This window comes from Pistacia vera, unplaced genomic scaffold (genome assembly GCF_008641045.1).
Source record: "Pistacia vera cultivar Batoury unplaced genomic scaffold, PisVer_v2 Contig899, whole genome shotgun sequence".
Taxonomy (NCBI): domain Eukaryota; kingdom Viridiplantae; phylum Streptophyta; class Magnoliopsida; order Sapindales; family Anacardiaceae; genus Pistacia; species Pistacia vera.
In genome coordinates this window covers 146,091-161,274 of record NW_022196777.1, presented here as the reverse complement: position 1 = coordinate 161,274, position 15,184 = coordinate 146,091, and the positions used below count along the sequence as shown (strand labels likewise).

The following is a 15,184-nucleotide window of genomic DNA, read 5'->3' as shown; positions in this document are numbered from 1 at the left end:
TTCACAGGAAAAATAATATTCAATATATATTAACATATTCAACTTTGAATTGAAACATATATAGATTTGTTTTCAACGCTTTGGTTTTCTTGGTACAGTAAGTTTTCCAATGCAGTACACACTGTTCGCCGTTTCGACCACGCTGTCTTTCTCCCATGCAAAACCCAAAACGTGGACTTTATTTATTATATGTTTCCACAGAGCTCAAAATTAGACATGGCGCACAAGTTTTCACATCCCACCTCGCACGTAGTCTGCCTCTTCTTAATTAATCACCCGCACGAGCTCACCGTAAACATAAGCATAACCATCCATGCACCACATAACTCGAGATAAACAAAATAATCAATCAATTATTAGCTTCATTAATCAGTGTCAGCCCTATGTACTATTTCTTTTTTCTCGTTTCCTTTCTGGGTGGTGTTTAAAACCGTTGTGATACTGACACGTGGCGGCGTTTGATGTGGGGAGAGACGATGGAGATTAGGCCACCGAGTGGGGGCCGCATCTTTGACCTGTAAATCATCTCATCGTACGGCCTTCTGTAGAATTTTAAAAATGGTAAGAACGATTCTCGAGACTTGTCGGTCTTGACGCTGACGTGGCAATCCCTCCTGAAAAACATGGCCGGTGATTGCAGGAATGAGGGACGTGGTGTTCGAGGATGGGTGATTTTGATTGGTTCACTGCCCTTGCTTCGCTGTGGCAATGGTGTTGATGGGAATAAGCTTTTTCTGGTGAGCCTGGGGTTACCACCACCGTTGACGCTGCCACGTGGAGTCCTGGCAGCTGGTGATGCGAACGAGAGTGACCGGGCGTTCAGTGGCGAGATAAGTGCGGGGGCCACAGGGTATGGACTTGTGGGCCCAACCTTGTATGATGAGGTGTCAGTTAAAGTGAGGTACCACGGTTTGAGTGAGTCAAAATGGTGGGATACTGTGAAGGAAAATCGGGAGGAAGAGCAAGAACCGATCTTGGCCGTCGAATTTATCGACGATGTGTCAAATCTGAGGGACGAGGCACGTGGGTAGGCTGAAAAGTCATTGAATTCTAGCGATTCTTCAAAGTCTAGCGATGATACCACCATCGTGGCCGTTGACAGCTCCACAAAGGGACGGACACCCTGCAAGAATATACAGTCCGAGAAATGAATCACCCCATTTGAGCATATATTAATTATATTATGCATGAGCTGAAGTCCCAGTTCAAATATAAAATTTCTAATATACTTATTCTGACCTATAAAGGTACAAATTTAACAGAGTTTAATATAAAAAAATAAAAAAAAACATGCCTCAAAACACAACTGAACATGGGTATATATTAATAGTAATAGACATTTTCGAATTTGCAGCCATTGAGGATAGGTGTAATTGTCAAATAATTTTGAAATCATAGAAGGAGATGGTGGATGAAGGACCCACAAAAGAAACAGACCTGTAAATAAGATTTGACTTAAGCAAGGTGATATAAGTATAACTAGGAAAAAGAGAATTCCTTGTTTGTATTGGTTGGCAAAACAGTAAGAAACAGTGCAGATTCGCAGGTTGAACAGTGTTAGACTTTTGCAATTTGCAATATTAATAATATGTGCAGGACAGAGAATTATTGTAATAGAGATGTAGATGAAATTTCAAATTAATCTTACCTTCCATAGATAAGAAAAAAGAGAAGGTGGGTCGATGACAAAAGCCTTGTAAAGCCTTCCCGGATAGTAATCCGCCAAAATCTTCAGCGTTGTCAGCAATAAGTTCAGAAAAGCTGAAGCTGATCTGAAAAAACCTGAGGTTTCAATAAATAAATAACCAAATTAATTAACAATATTATCACAAAGTTAATTCAAACTATGACTTTTTTAAATTGTGATTAGAAAAGTTAAAAGCCTGACAGGGTTAAGAGATAGACTTCTGGCAAAGCCAAAAAGAGAATCCTGAGGGCCTGTGGGTGAGAATCAAAAAATTTAAGGAAGTCTCAGGCTCAGACTGAACTAAACAGAACTCAGCCATTGATATTGACCAATTCTAGAAGAGAATACTTATAATTAACTCCAATTCCCGATAATACCCCCTGCACAACAGAACCAATAAGGCAATAATGAGCAATGACTTTGACATCTAAGGGGCACTCCGGACATTGTTTGATCATTTCAGGGACCTCTGTCTGTTCTCCGACAAAGTTGCGTGCTTGGTCTCTTAATTTACATGCTGCTGCTGCTTTACCAGCGTGCAAAACATAAAACATTTAACTTAAACTCAACCAAAAATCAAAAGCAAACTGTTGTTAATTTGTGACACGGACGCACAGTAGTTGTTGTATTGTAAAGTGGACTTACTTGCGTCGAAAAGGATTACGAGCTGTTCAGCACTTTTTGACATGGTTCCAATGGCTACTTCTAGAGTGAATACGAGCAAACGAGTGAACCTAAAATTTGCAAGAAAAAACAAAATCAGGCACTGTTATCAGATTCTTTCTTCTTAAAACCAGGGGGGGAAGTTAAAAAAGTTCATTTCTTGTTTTCCTCTTTTGTCACTTACATTTTTTGAGAATGGAACTTCTGGTAATCTTGTTTAATCCTGAAAACCTGTTAAAACAATAACTTTATTACTTGGTTTCTGAGAAATTAAGAACTTGATACATGAGGAGATAGAAACTGAAAATTTACCAAAACGGGTCTGGATTCTTCATCATTACCAGCCACATAAGCGACTCCTTCGACGAGCTCAGCTGAGAACTCATCTGCTGTCAAGTTATCTGTATTTAAAAAAGCAGAACGAGGTGAGGTTCTATTCTTTATTTTGAAATATCGGATCACTTCAAAGATGACAAGATGTTAACTTTAACGCTTAATTCAAAGACGAAAAAGCAAGATTCCATTGCATATACAACGAAACAACAAAAAGAAAAGAAGATGCTTATAAAAAGAGAAGCTACTAGTGCAGATAAAATGAAGCAATCGAAATAGAAGAACAATAAAAGGGTATTCTACCTATGCCGATGTTCCCTCTCCAAGAAAGGCAAGCCCTTAAGTGCTTCGCAGACTTCTTCACGCTATCACCTTTTGCTCTCAGAAATCGCGCAACACAAGCGGTCGTGCAGAACTTCTCCTGTTAACAGTAACACACTAATTAACCACACTGTAATGCCTAAAAGAGAGATTATGAACAGTAAAGTACAAAAAAATAAAAATGATTAACCACTTTAGCACAACATTATTGTAAACTTGAGGCAATGAAGAACACATTTTTAACCTGAAAATTGTCTTACATACAAGTTACAGCCTCAGTTTAAGTAATATGCAACGAAAATCAAGTAACATGTGATACTTATGGCGAGGAAAAAAGAAGCAATAACAACGAAATGAAAGCTAAGGCACAGTGAAAAATACCCAAAAAACTCACCTGTTTGACAGTGAGAGGAGCTTGTTTTCTGAGAAGCTTAAGGACAGCTTCAACTCTCTCGTTGGCTTTCTGATCTTGCAGTTCTTTCTTCCCCATTTCGAGAAAATACCCAAGTGATATCAACGAAAAACAACCAATATACCAAACTTCTTCTTCACGCAACCATTAACAACTTGCACTTGAACTCAGGCTATTGATGTAGGAAGTGAGAGAAACAGAGAAACACAGAGAGAGAAACAGAGAGAGAGAGAGAGAGAGAGAGAATTGATATTGAAACTGGGGAACGTTTTCGAATAAAGAGAGTTAAAGCTTGCAGGGTAGGCTAACTATATATAGAAAACTGACGGCTATAACGCCGTTATATAGCAGACAAAAATATTTAAAGAGGTTATTAAGTTCAACGTCAACAACAGTATTTTTCAGTCAATGGGCGGCGAATCATCATGTTCATTTTGTTTGATTATATAGATAGAGTACAGATCCTTAACGGAACCACCCGTTAACGCTATCATTACTACTTCCCCTTTTTGCCCCCCCGGCTTTTTTCACGACAATAAATACTGTATTGTGTTAGGAAGCTAGGTAAAAAAATAATAATAATAATAATGAGAATATCCTCATTGGGGTTGTATTCATTGTTGTACAAAATCATTTATGGGAAATGGACTGTCTCCGTTAGGCAAAAGGCTGCAGAGAGGCATGTGTAATATTAATGCAACATGTACCATCTTGTTTTTGGCTTAGCCATGAAATGAAACAGGCACAGAATAAATTTACAGTTTTGGTAAAATTTTGCTTTATATTGTTATGATAGTGATCTGCAACCAAACCCACCCGTGAACAGAAAATTCAGACCTTTTATTTAGTGAAGTGTCATTGTGTTATCTTTAATTTCTACTTTTTCCCATGCCTAAATATAATATTTATATAATCAGACTTAGGACTAATCATATGAAAAAGTAGACGGCCATTGATAAAAATCAAGAACCACATGTTCATCGAGAACTAAGCTTGGGCTTGGCGGTGTGAAGTTTGTGAGAGAAGACATTGCATAAAATTTAACACATATTTCCATAAGTCAAAACCCCCCTCCCTCAATATCATTTTTTGGTCCAATTTAGTCCGTTGTCGTTACGGCGTAGACCTTTTTACAAGACCATCTTCTCCACGTGTAATCTTTCATTGGTATTTTAAAGATTTATATGAGGGAAGGAGGGTATGCCCTATGGGTATAATGATAAATTGGTTTTTTGTTGGGCATTATTAGTAGAATGGTATAGTACTGAAGATATGAATCTGATGAGCAAAATGAATATGCCTGACAACTTCAGAACAGAAATGTCTCAATGCCTTTGGAAACTCACACGCTCAAAGGGTGCGTGTACACTTAGTTAGTAGCCATAAGTAAAAGCAATTAGTCGTCTTATATATATGTGTGTGTGTAAGTTGAGGTAATTAAAAAATTAGTTTGACGTAGCCAAAGCGTAGTTTAGGCTGGTAAATTGAGGTTTCCAAAGCGTTAAGTGTAAGCTTTATCGTAGAAAGGATGTAAGTTAGTGAAAGATTGGTTTCGTTTGTCGCCATTCAAATATGTCATAGATTCTTTCTCTTTACTTGAATTATTATTTTCTTTTTTTCAAACTTTATTTTATAAAAGTAAAACACAGTAATATTATAATATAATATAGTTTGATATTTGGCAACCATAAGATGATGACTTTGGGATATGATGTTGTGGTATCAAACCCATGTGGCCCAAATGGACTAAAGTTGGTAGCCAAGCTTATAGTGATGTCTTTTATGTGCATTTTGATTTCAAATTTTGAAACACCACCCTCCCTCCCTGTATCAGTATGTGCATGGCAATTGGCATGGTTACTTACACCCCAACTTCCACTAATATTATTATTATTATTATTATTGCTGCCCTCAATATAACTGGATTATCATGATTTTAACATTACTTTTTTAAATTCAAATTAAACTCATTTCTTCTCTGTCTAGAGATAAAATAAAAATATATATTCAAGGTGAAAAGGGCAATTATATATGCTTCTCAATAAAGTACCACTCAGGTAAATGAAACTAGTTGGGTGAGTTTGTCTGTTTCTGTTAAAAAAAAAAAACACAAAACACTGTTGGGGATCTTGTCTGTGTAAATCCAGGCCTAAGTATAAGCCAATCTTCCATTTATGTAACATGGTGGGTGGGTACGTTCTCTGTAAATGTGATGATCATCTTATTGAAAATAAAGTAAGTTCAGGCCTCATTATGACAGAAAGAAATTAACCGTAATCACCTGTTAGAAAAATCATAGTACTTGAACGGGGGGGAAAACAAGTGATATTAACATTCAACTAGTGTTTAATCAGTGAGAAATAGTGTGGTTAAGTTTGTAGTGAGAATCCCAAGGGTTGGTCTGACAATTAAAGAGGTTTGCTTCATTCATTGAGTTTTTTTGTTCGAACCTTGAGGTCATTTATTACATTATAACTTATTTGGTCGTTTGTATTTGTAGGGTGTTCAATGAATCATGGAGATTAGTTAAAATATATACGTACAAGTGGGCTTAAACACCCGATTCGAAAAAAAAAAAAAGTGTGTCATAAGGAAATGTATAGAAATTACGTATAAGCTCGCTTGAACACCCTGGTTACCGAGAAAAAAAAAAAAAAATTGTTGTGAGGAAATGTATGGAAATTGCTGTTGCTGATACCTTTATCACGGTACCTCTAAATATGCATTTGATGCAATTAATGAGTCTCCCTCTTGTCGGCACATCTCCATCACAAATTAACATAAAACACGTAAAACAATATGGAATTAGAGAATTTTTCAATTTCAGAGTCAAACGTATTAATTTATAACTTGTCCCACATTCTTGTTTATTGATAGATTAACGAGTTTTTGCTCAGCTAAGAGGCATGTAGTGGTTGCTTGCTTCCATTAAAATTTTAAAATATGTACTTATCTTTACTCAAGTTATAATTTTCCAATTGGAAAGAAGAAAAAAGTGGCGTGTTAACGTTGTAAAAAGGTAGTAAGATGATTCGAGATTGGACTTTTGTTGATAGTAGTGGGTAACCTTTTTTCCTTCTAGGAACCGTTAATTAAAAAGACTGTAACACAAGCACAAACAAAAGCCTTTTGTACAATTCATGACTCTTCCCATTTGTAGCCGATGCAAATATATTGACCACACCTCATCATTCTAAACATAGGTTTAACGGACCCCATGNTGTCCCACATTCTTGTTTATTGATAGATTAACGAGTTTTTGCTCAGCTAAGAGGCATGTAGTGGTTGCTTGCTTCCATTAAAATTTTAAAATATGTACTTATCTTTACTCAAGTTATAATTTTCCAATTGGAAAGAAGAAAAAAGCGGCGTGTTAACGTTGTAAAAAGGTAGTAAGATGATTCGAGATTGGACTTTTGTTGATAGTAGTGGGTAACCTTTTTTCCTTCTAGGAACCGTTAACTGAAAAGACTGTAACACAAGCACAAACAAAAGCCTTTTGTACAATTCATGACTCTTCCCATTTGTAGCCGATGCAAATATATTGACCACACCTCATCATTCTAAACATAGGTTTAACGGACCCCATGACTGCACCATGGTCCCGCCATTATCAAAAGGTTGTGCTTCCATGGCTTTGCCATTATCAAAAGGTTGTGCTTCCATGGCTAAGTGCTTCTCGCTTAATCTCACATGAAATATTTTCTTATATAGTAAATCACTTTTTCCCACCCAATGTTTGCCTTAATGACACTTTTCCACTCAAAAAGTTTCAAAATACTATTTTACTATCCAAAGTTTATATTCCATTTACTATCCAGATTGCATTTTTCGATTCAGTGGCAAACAGAGAGCAAACTTGATCCACACTGTTGGAGTTTTTGAAGAGGGGAAGCCGATGAGTCTTTTAGTAGTGGAAAATTAGATTTTGGTAGTCGAGATTGGTAGGAATCTAACTTGAGAGGGGCAGTTGCGCGTTTCACAAATCACTCGATTACCGACGATTGACAAGGTTTGTAGGAGCAAGATTTTAGGGGTTTTGGTGAATGATGATTGGCCAACGATTGGTCGGAATCAGTAGTGGATTCATAAATTTTTGTTAGGGTGGGCCAAAATCCAAAAATTATATATATTAGTATTTTAAAAAAAAAATTGAGGGTGGGCCAAAAGTGGGTTGGATCTGCCCCTGATAGGAATATAAATTTTGGGTAATAAAGTAGTATTTTGAAACTTTTTGAGTGGGAAAGTGTCATTAAGGAAAACCTTGGGTGGGAAAAAGTTGTTTACTCTTTTCTTATATATGTTTTTGCAATGTTATTTTTGAATAATTTTAGTGCTCAAGTAGTATTTGAGCAAAGAAACGATAGGACTAATAGCAACTAAACTTTGTTAGGATCGTAGCAGACAACAATTCAAGTAAAAGTAATGCAGATGATAATCATATATTTCTCTCTCGCTTTAATTGTATATTATGGTTAAAATATTTGAAAATAATTTCACAACCAAACATTCTCAACCACATAACATCATCTATATATTTATATATCAAAAGTAATATAATATATAGGCATAGGGTGAATCTCGCTAAAAGATAATAGAGATGCAATAACGTGATGTTTCAGCAAATCAGACGGCTACAGCTGACTTGATCAGCGTTAAAAGCACTGACTGCCCCCACTTTTACGACACTCTGATGAGGAGACGAGCGCCTGGGTCCAAGTTTCAGGCTTCACCCCTTTTTATCTTCTTCCCTTCGACATTACCCTATAATCCATCAGTCATTTCACTCTGATTGTACTGCAACTTCTGCTTCACTATTTTTTTCTCTTCATGAACATCAAAGCTGCAGTTCATTCTCACCAGCCAAATACTTAGCGGACTCAAGAGACTCCCGATCTAATTTTTGAATTGCATTGCATTGTATTGTCAAATTTTGAATAGGATTGATGTGTCCACATTTAATGAAAAAAAATAAGAGAGGTAGAAGTCATGGTTATGGACGAATCGGTTGGTGGTTGTATTGGTTAGTCAGCTCAGTGGGCTCCAGGATGTTTTGGTTGATGTCCTGAACATGGCCCAAACCAAACCCAAATTGGATATTCAAATTGAATGTTTTCACTTCTCTTGTAGATTTCAGAGTTGAAATCGTTTCATTGTTTTGGGAAGTGATTTTTTAGTCTTTTATCTCTTATATTTGTCTCCATCTTCTATCTTAGAAAAACTATTAACAATTAATGGTTTTGTATTCAAAACTTTTCAAAAGGATTTATAAACATGTTCATTTTTCTCAATATAATTTTTTTTTTAAATATTTTCTGTTTATTGCAGTTGTGGCTTAAAAATAAACTAAATATTTTAAGTTCTAATAATTCTTAGTTATAGGTTGGTTTCCCATTTAAGCAAAGTAATTTGTAACCAATTTAAAAATATAAAAAATAAGAGCACAAAAACAAAAAAAAAAAAAAAAAAAACCTAATGTATAACTCTCCAATAGAATATCGAACATAGTTGTGTTTGTTATAGGTCTAAAAAGATATGAGATCTGAAAATTAATTCCTATCATGAAAAAGAAACATTAAGTATTTGATAATTACATACGCTTTAATTTACTTATGAAATTATCAATTTTGATTGACTTAATTTTTTTTAGTAATTACAAATATAAAGCTTTGAAATAAAAATATAAAGAAATAAGAATACAAATTCAAATTCAAATTTTTATTAGAATTATATCCTTACTTGAAGTAGAGGATGAGAGCTAAAGAAGAAGATCATATCATGATGGGGACTAAAAATCATTTCCCTATTGTTTTTCTAAGAGTAAACTGGCTTTTCCCACCTAAGGTTTGCCTTACTGTCAGTTCTCCACTCATAAATTATTCAAAATACCACTTTTTTACTCAAAGTTTATATTCCGTTACTAGCCAAAATACACTTCAATTTCTGAATCGACGTTTGACAAGTTACTAGGAGTCAAGATAGAAGGGGTTTTGTGGAGTGAAGGATGGTAGATCGAATGGTGGTAACTCATTAAATATTCATCACCGAAATCAACTGAAAATAAGCTAAAAAACAAGAAACCGTAGCTTTGTTGTGTTTGGTAATCGGCAAGAAATTAAGTGTCAAAATGAGAGAGGTTTTGTAAAAAGAAGACCAAAGGTTCAAATGGTGGTGACGAAGAGAATTTTTGCCGTTGGAATCGATTTTGTATAGTAATAAGCTATAAACTTTGGGTGAGAAAATTGTATTTTAAAACTTTTTGAATAGGAAAGTGTCGTTAAGGTAAACCTTGGGTGGGAAAAATCGTTTACTCGTTTTTCTAAGATAAGAGTTTATGTATTTCCAATCTTCCGGTCGTTAACTGGGCCTGGCTTTCACACTCACAGCCCCATAAATTTGGACCTCGAGTTCTATTGAATATTGATCTGTTGTAACAATGAATCAGTCAAATATTGCTGCACATTTTAGTTTTAATCACAAAAGTGTTACACTATCTTTAATTAACAAATATTTTGGAATAATGATGAGTCAATTTCTGAGTCAGCAAGTTATGCCTATATTCATAAACTTTGAAGTCACCCAACAAGACATGTGGCACACAGGGGGAAGACCCTTGTAAAAGACTCATTTATCGTAAGTTTTATTGTAACTTAAAACTCAAGATCAGCTAGCCCAAAAATGGTAAAAAAACAAAAAAAAAAAAAGTGCACCTATCCCAAAATTGATTAAACACATTAGTATATTTGTAGTGTAGTCCATACATAGTAAGGATTGTATCTTGAGGGCAAGGGCAATGATAATATTGGACGAAAATCAAAGTGTGAAAAGCACAGCTGATTGGTAGGGTGGCTTCTTCTGCTACAAGATATAAAAAGGGGTTGAAAAATGACATTGCAACAAGAACAAAAATAAGTGTCAATATGATATATGCATGATTGGCCTGCAAGGGAATGTAAAGATGTGTTAAGAAACAGTGACATTTATAACTTCATTCTTCTCTAAGCAACGCCCGGAGTAGTAGTAGTCTCTTGTCTACTACATATTGTCTTATTTTTTTAGCTTCAATCTGCATGAGCCAAGCCACACCCCACTTCTCCAAATGGGATGGCTGCAGTCCCTCTTCTCTCCATTGAAGAAGCTGTGGTTTCGCCTACACTCAGCTCAAGAAAAGAGTAAGTCAATCTGCAATTTCAGTCTTCTTTTTCATCAAATGGGACATTCTAATTTATGCGTCTTCCTCTTCACCTTCTCTTTGTTCTTTACATGGTTTCTCTAAGTTACTTTAATCTCAATGCATTTGAATTGCTTACAACTTGGACTTATGAACATCAAGAAAAGCCTGCAATTTTGTATCAGTATTGAAATTCATTTTGGTTTGTCAGGGAGAGGGATATACATTCTATACGAGGATGTCAAATCTTGCCCTTATGAAGATGTTCAAGTGTTATGGTCGATACTAGTGGAGTCACATATACCTTCCTTGCATCAAAACAATGAAGCCCCTGCGCTTACAGAGCTCACAGATAAAGAAAAAAAATGAGAGCTTTCCAGTCATGTACATATCATATTTATGATGTTTTATTATACTCCTATGTGGGATTTTTTTGTTTTCTAGTTTGCTTCTTCAAGTATCATACCATCTGAGCAATTAACCTTCTTCTTTGCAATTTCTTTTCTAAAATTAGCTGCAGAGTTCTTTGAATTTGGCTTCTTATTGTTCCTCTATTTGATTTTTAATCAGACTCTATGTATAACTTATGCAAGTTTAAAACTCTTATTAAAAGTATTTGGGGAAGGCATCCTTTTTCTGAAATTTGGCTTCTTATTGTTGCTTTGTCAGTTTTCAGCAGTTGGGTTGGAAGTTTGTTTCTTCTTTTCATAATCCTTTCGAAGTTGACTTGTGAAAAACCATAGAATGGATGGGGCAGCTTACATGGTTTTCATTTCTTCAATTGAATTTTTAAATCAAATTATCGAGTACAACCCATCTCAGTAGCACTGTTTCTTTTACTTACAATCTTAAAAGTCAGTCAATAGTATAGTCTTTTTTTTTTTTTTTTTTTTTTTTTTTTTATTTAATGGAAAATGAGAAACATGTGTAATATTAAACAAATTAAGAAGGAAACTCATGTTGACAATCTTAATGTAACAATATAAAATTGTTTAATCAAGAGTTTGTTCAAGATTAATATAAGAATATAAGTTCTGAAGTAAACATCAGGTTGATTACTCCATACAATCAACTGTGGGGCAGAGTAGGATTTCCAGAAAAAGTACATAAAATGTACTTGTTACTAGATTGTTAATGGCAAACAGATTAAAAAACTTTGGACAAAACTAAGTACAGTGTTCTGAATGAGATGACAATTCTAAACAATGAACAATACTACCAATTTTCTTGTCACAATAAGCAACTTACGCAGCGATATGATCATGCAGTTTTATTCTGTACTGCTGAGATACATGCTTCCTTGTTCTAGTCTCAGAGCATTGGTGAAGAAGTAGGATGGTCAAACAGATTTGGCAGCCAACCTTTGAAGAAGGTTTGACAATCTTTCTCTGCAGGGGAGAGGGCAGAAAGAGGAGTGACAGTAATCTGAAATAAAGTAAACTGAAACATGTAAATTTTAGGCTTCTTTATTTAAATAGTCTTAGAAAGTAAAGATACCTACATATCCTTCCTGAAGAAACCGGTAGTCTGTATCGTCATCGTCGAATTGGAGTTCCCTTATCTACGAGAAAAAAAAAAAAATTAGAGCCCATTTTAGATTACTCTTGATCAAGCAAAATAATGAAAATTGAAGCCCTTCCTGATGAGCACATTGACTATTCAATATTTATAGAAAGTGACTCACTTCTCTGAAGAAGAAAAGAGGTTCTTGGGATGCATTTGCTGTCTCAGTTGTTGCCTCTGTTGCTGAATCTCTCCCAAATTTCCTTTCTTGCAGTTGCATTTCAGAAGTAACTTGCTTCCACCCCAATTTAATTAAACTTGTACCTTGCTTAGTCAGCTTAAACCCCTTTTTATACAAGAAACAGCATCATTATCGCATCTAAATTCTAATGCATTACACAATGATTTTATAAGTAAAGACTTGCGATTCTACTAGAAGTTTTGCATTAAAATTGGCTAATCCGGAAGACAGGGCTATGTTGAAGTACTTACTAAACTTATATGCTTTAGAGATGTTAACAAGATAGTTCTGAAGTTTACCTTATGACGAGCAAGATCTGCTGGCAAATCTATGTTCAAAAAACATTTCTGGGGATAGGTTTGACTCTTGATCTCAGCCATTACTCCTCTTATAATAGGTAAACAAACCTCAGCAGCAAGTTTGAAATCATCAGCATTTCTCTTATTTACTCCAACACTAACGATCCAATGCCCAAAAAATTAGGATGAGAAGACAAAAAACCATGCTTTTTGTAATGAAACAGAATATGAAATAAATTGGGTTAGCTAATACAAATATTGGCCAAAAGATAGCAATGAGATAGCTAATAGAAACTTTGGAGCTGTTAGAGACATTTTCTGGGAGATGTTTATTAAGGCGAAAAAAACCTGAGTAGAAGAGCTCCCAGGATTTGCACCTCACCAGCCATTGTTTTTTTTTTCATAGGCATGGAGCCCAAAACTAGTAATTGTATCCGCTCAAGAAATGCTTGGTACAGGAAATTAATTTTCACATTCATCCAAAAATTAAAGAAAAAAAATGGAAAAGATAAAAATCAAAAGGCCCCACCTTTGAACATTCACCAGCTGATCCTTTGTACGCCCACCATACCTGCAATTGAAAAGACAGCAAGAAGTTAAAAGAATCCCTTATTGAAATTGTCAACAATCTAAAGTTAAATAGGAGAAATGAAATGGGAATAATCTATCAATCTCTAGCCTTGAATTAATGGAATTTTTTGGTGTTTTCTGGATTACTAGTAACTCTATTAAGTGGTTAGTTAACTTGATTCTTTGTAGTATGAGCCAAATAGTATACTCAACAAAAACAAGCCAAGATTATAGAGTTGCTCGACAAGACATTTGATTTGACATCATGTGCAGTTATATGCGGAAAGAAAATTTGTGTGAATATTAAACTCTCAAGTTTGAAGTAAATTCATCTTAAACTTGTAATTTAGCCAAAAAATATATGTACATACCAATCGTATGATATAGAGAGAGCAGGAACACCATTTAAGAAGGCCTCTCGAGCTCCAGCCACTGTGCCTGAGTAAATACTGCAATTCCAATGAGGGAATCCATTGAGTCGATAATGTCACAGAAACCAACTCGCCCAACAAGTAACTCAATATGTTGATGGAGTAAAATTCGAAACTAATTTATATAAACAGCTTTAGATCCTAGCAGAAATTAATATAAGAGTGAAAATATATGTTTTGCGGGTTGGCTACATTTTGGAACTCATGAAAATTTTACGTCTCTCTCAGAATAAACTATTACGACACACTTTTTCATTTAGTTTCATCATTAATGTACAATAGAAAAAGCCACAGATGAAAATATCACTAACACATGATAGCCAGAGTTGCTACCCTTGTTAATGCCACAGATCACCTGTTTACAGGAAAAAGAAAATTAGAAACTGGGAAGCTTTTATAATATCAGGATTTAAACGAGTTCCCCCTGGCAATTGATAGATGACACTTTGATAGATATAAAAAAGAGTCAAAGAGAAACCAAATCAGGAACTGAAGGAAAGAGTGCTTTGGAGACCCCTAAAGAAGCACAATCTGCTGGTGTTCCTGCGTGTAGTAATACATTCAATAAATAATACGACTAATTGATTCAAATAGAAGTTGGAGAAAAGAAACAGATTTAGTCAAAAGTAGAACAAACCAGAAACAGCAAATGCTGTTGCTCCATCTATATCTACTAGCTTTGCAGAGAGAGGGTGAGCCCAAATTACACCATGACTCACTGCTGACCTTTCCCTGGAAAAGAAGAAAATAAGTACATACAAATATGTCACCAGATAATCCAAAAGGCGCAGTACTAGAGAATACTAATAAAAATGATTCAAACAAGCATCTCTTATCATCTTTTTTCTCCAAAATTAATTGTGTTGCTACTCCAACCACCATAATGTCAAAAGCAATAAAAAAATTTATGCGGTGATGATCATATAAATAGAACAAAAGGAAGATAAAGGAACTTACTCGTCAGGGGCACACACAAGAACCTTGAATTCACCAGTGGAGACAAGAACGTGAACAAGGCCTAGCAGACCTGGCGCCTCGATTCCATCATCATTGGTCACCAGGATTGTGGGTTTGTTGTTACCATCCTCTTCCATAATTTCAGCTCAAAGTTTTGACTGCAAAATGGTTTCTATATAAATATTATAGCATATAATTAACTTTCTCTAATATGTCAGTATGGTTAATATTAGTTATTTTAGTTAGGATCAACTTGCCGGTTGAACATAAATGATCCTCAATTTCTCTTTACTTCTGTGAACTGTGGACTGGTTTTGTTGGACAAGAAACGGTATTGTTTAATAAAATATGACTGTACAATTTGTTCTAACATTACAAATGGACCAATATCCAATATTTTTTTATAATGTAATATTAAGAGTCCAACCACTGCACAAATCAATGAACCTACGAAGCACGTTTAGGTTTGTGTTATGCCTAAGAAATAAAGGGCTGACTGGGAGAGTCACGTGAGGGCGACCTGCTCTCGTCAAGCAACACGCACAGCTCAGACCTGCCAAGTGATTTGGAGCCCACACGCGTCCTTTCTCCTGCCC

At 35.3% G+C, this 15,184-nt stretch overlaps 2 protein-coding genes across 3 annotated transcripts; both read right to left on the bottom strand.

The window, feature by feature from the left end:
• LOC116119689 lies at window positions 1-3,678 on the bottom strand. The gene is made up of 7 exons (XM_031405639.1): window positions 3,399-3,678; window positions 2,987-3,104; window positions 2,663-2,751; window positions 2,535-2,581; window positions 2,333-2,421; window positions 1,649-1,782; window positions 1-1,123 (listed from the first exon to the last, which is right to left on the bottom strand). The coding sequence occupies exons 1-7, from the start codon at window positions 3,492-3,494 to the stop codon at window positions 425-427; spliced, it is 1,272 nt and encodes a 423-aa protein (XP_031261499.1). The 5' UTR covers window positions 3,495-3,678; the 3' UTR covers window positions 1-424.
• Window positions 3,679-11,599: 7,921 nt separating this feature from the next.
• On the bottom strand, window positions 11,600-14,952 carry LOC116119692 (5'-nucleotidase SurE-like). 2 transcript variants are annotated; one of them, XM_031405644.1, is made up of 11 exons: window positions 14,846-14,952; window positions 14,589-14,760; window positions 14,269-14,363; window positions 14,110-14,174; window positions 13,943-13,986; window positions 13,572-13,649; window positions 13,160-13,201; window positions 12,631-12,787; window positions 12,272-12,436; window positions 12,089-12,148; window positions 11,600-12,012 (listed from the first exon to the last, which is right to left on the bottom strand). In XM_031405644.1, the coding sequence occupies exons 2-11, from the start codon at window positions 14,723-14,725 to the stop codon at window positions 11,899-11,901; spliced, it is 957 nt and encodes a 318-aa protein (XP_031261504.1). In that variant the 5' UTR covers window positions 14,726-14,760; window positions 14,846-14,952; the 3' UTR covers window positions 11,600-11,898. The 2 variants fall into 2 exon arrangements, with proteins under 2 accessions (XP_031261504.1, XP_031261503.1); XM_031405643.1 differs by having other exon boundaries at window positions 14,589-14,746; window positions 14,846-14,928.
• Window positions 14,953-15,184: the final 232 nt, after the last annotated feature.

Excerpts from the sequence above, each read along its gene's own strand:
- LOC116119692 (XM_031405644.1), bottom strand. The coding sequence starts at position 14,725 with ATGGAAGAGGATGGTAACAACAAACCCACAATCCTGGTGACCAATGAT. Across the intron at positions 13,987-14,109 it reads TTCCTTCAGTTCCTGATTTG|GTGATCTGTGGCATTAACAA; the intron begins GTTTCTCTTTGA and ends TCCTGTAAACAG. Across the intron at positions 12,437-12,630 it reads CAGATCTTGCTCGTCATAAG|GGGTTTAAGCTGACTAAGCA; the intron begins GTAAACTTCAGA and ends TTGTATAAAAAG.
- LOC116119689 (XM_031405639.1), bottom strand. The coding sequence starts at position 3,494 with ATGGGGAAGAAAGAACTGCAAGATCAGAAAGCCAACGAGAGAGTTGAA. Across the intron at positions 2,752-2,986 it reads GAGAGGGAACATCGGCATAG|ATAACTTGACAGCAGATGAG; the intron begins GTAGAATACCCT and ends TTTTAAATACAG. Across the intron at positions 2,582-2,662 it reads AAGAATCCAGACCCGTTTTG|GTTTTCAGGATTAAACAAGA; the intron begins GTAAATTTTCAG and ends TTGTTTTAACAG.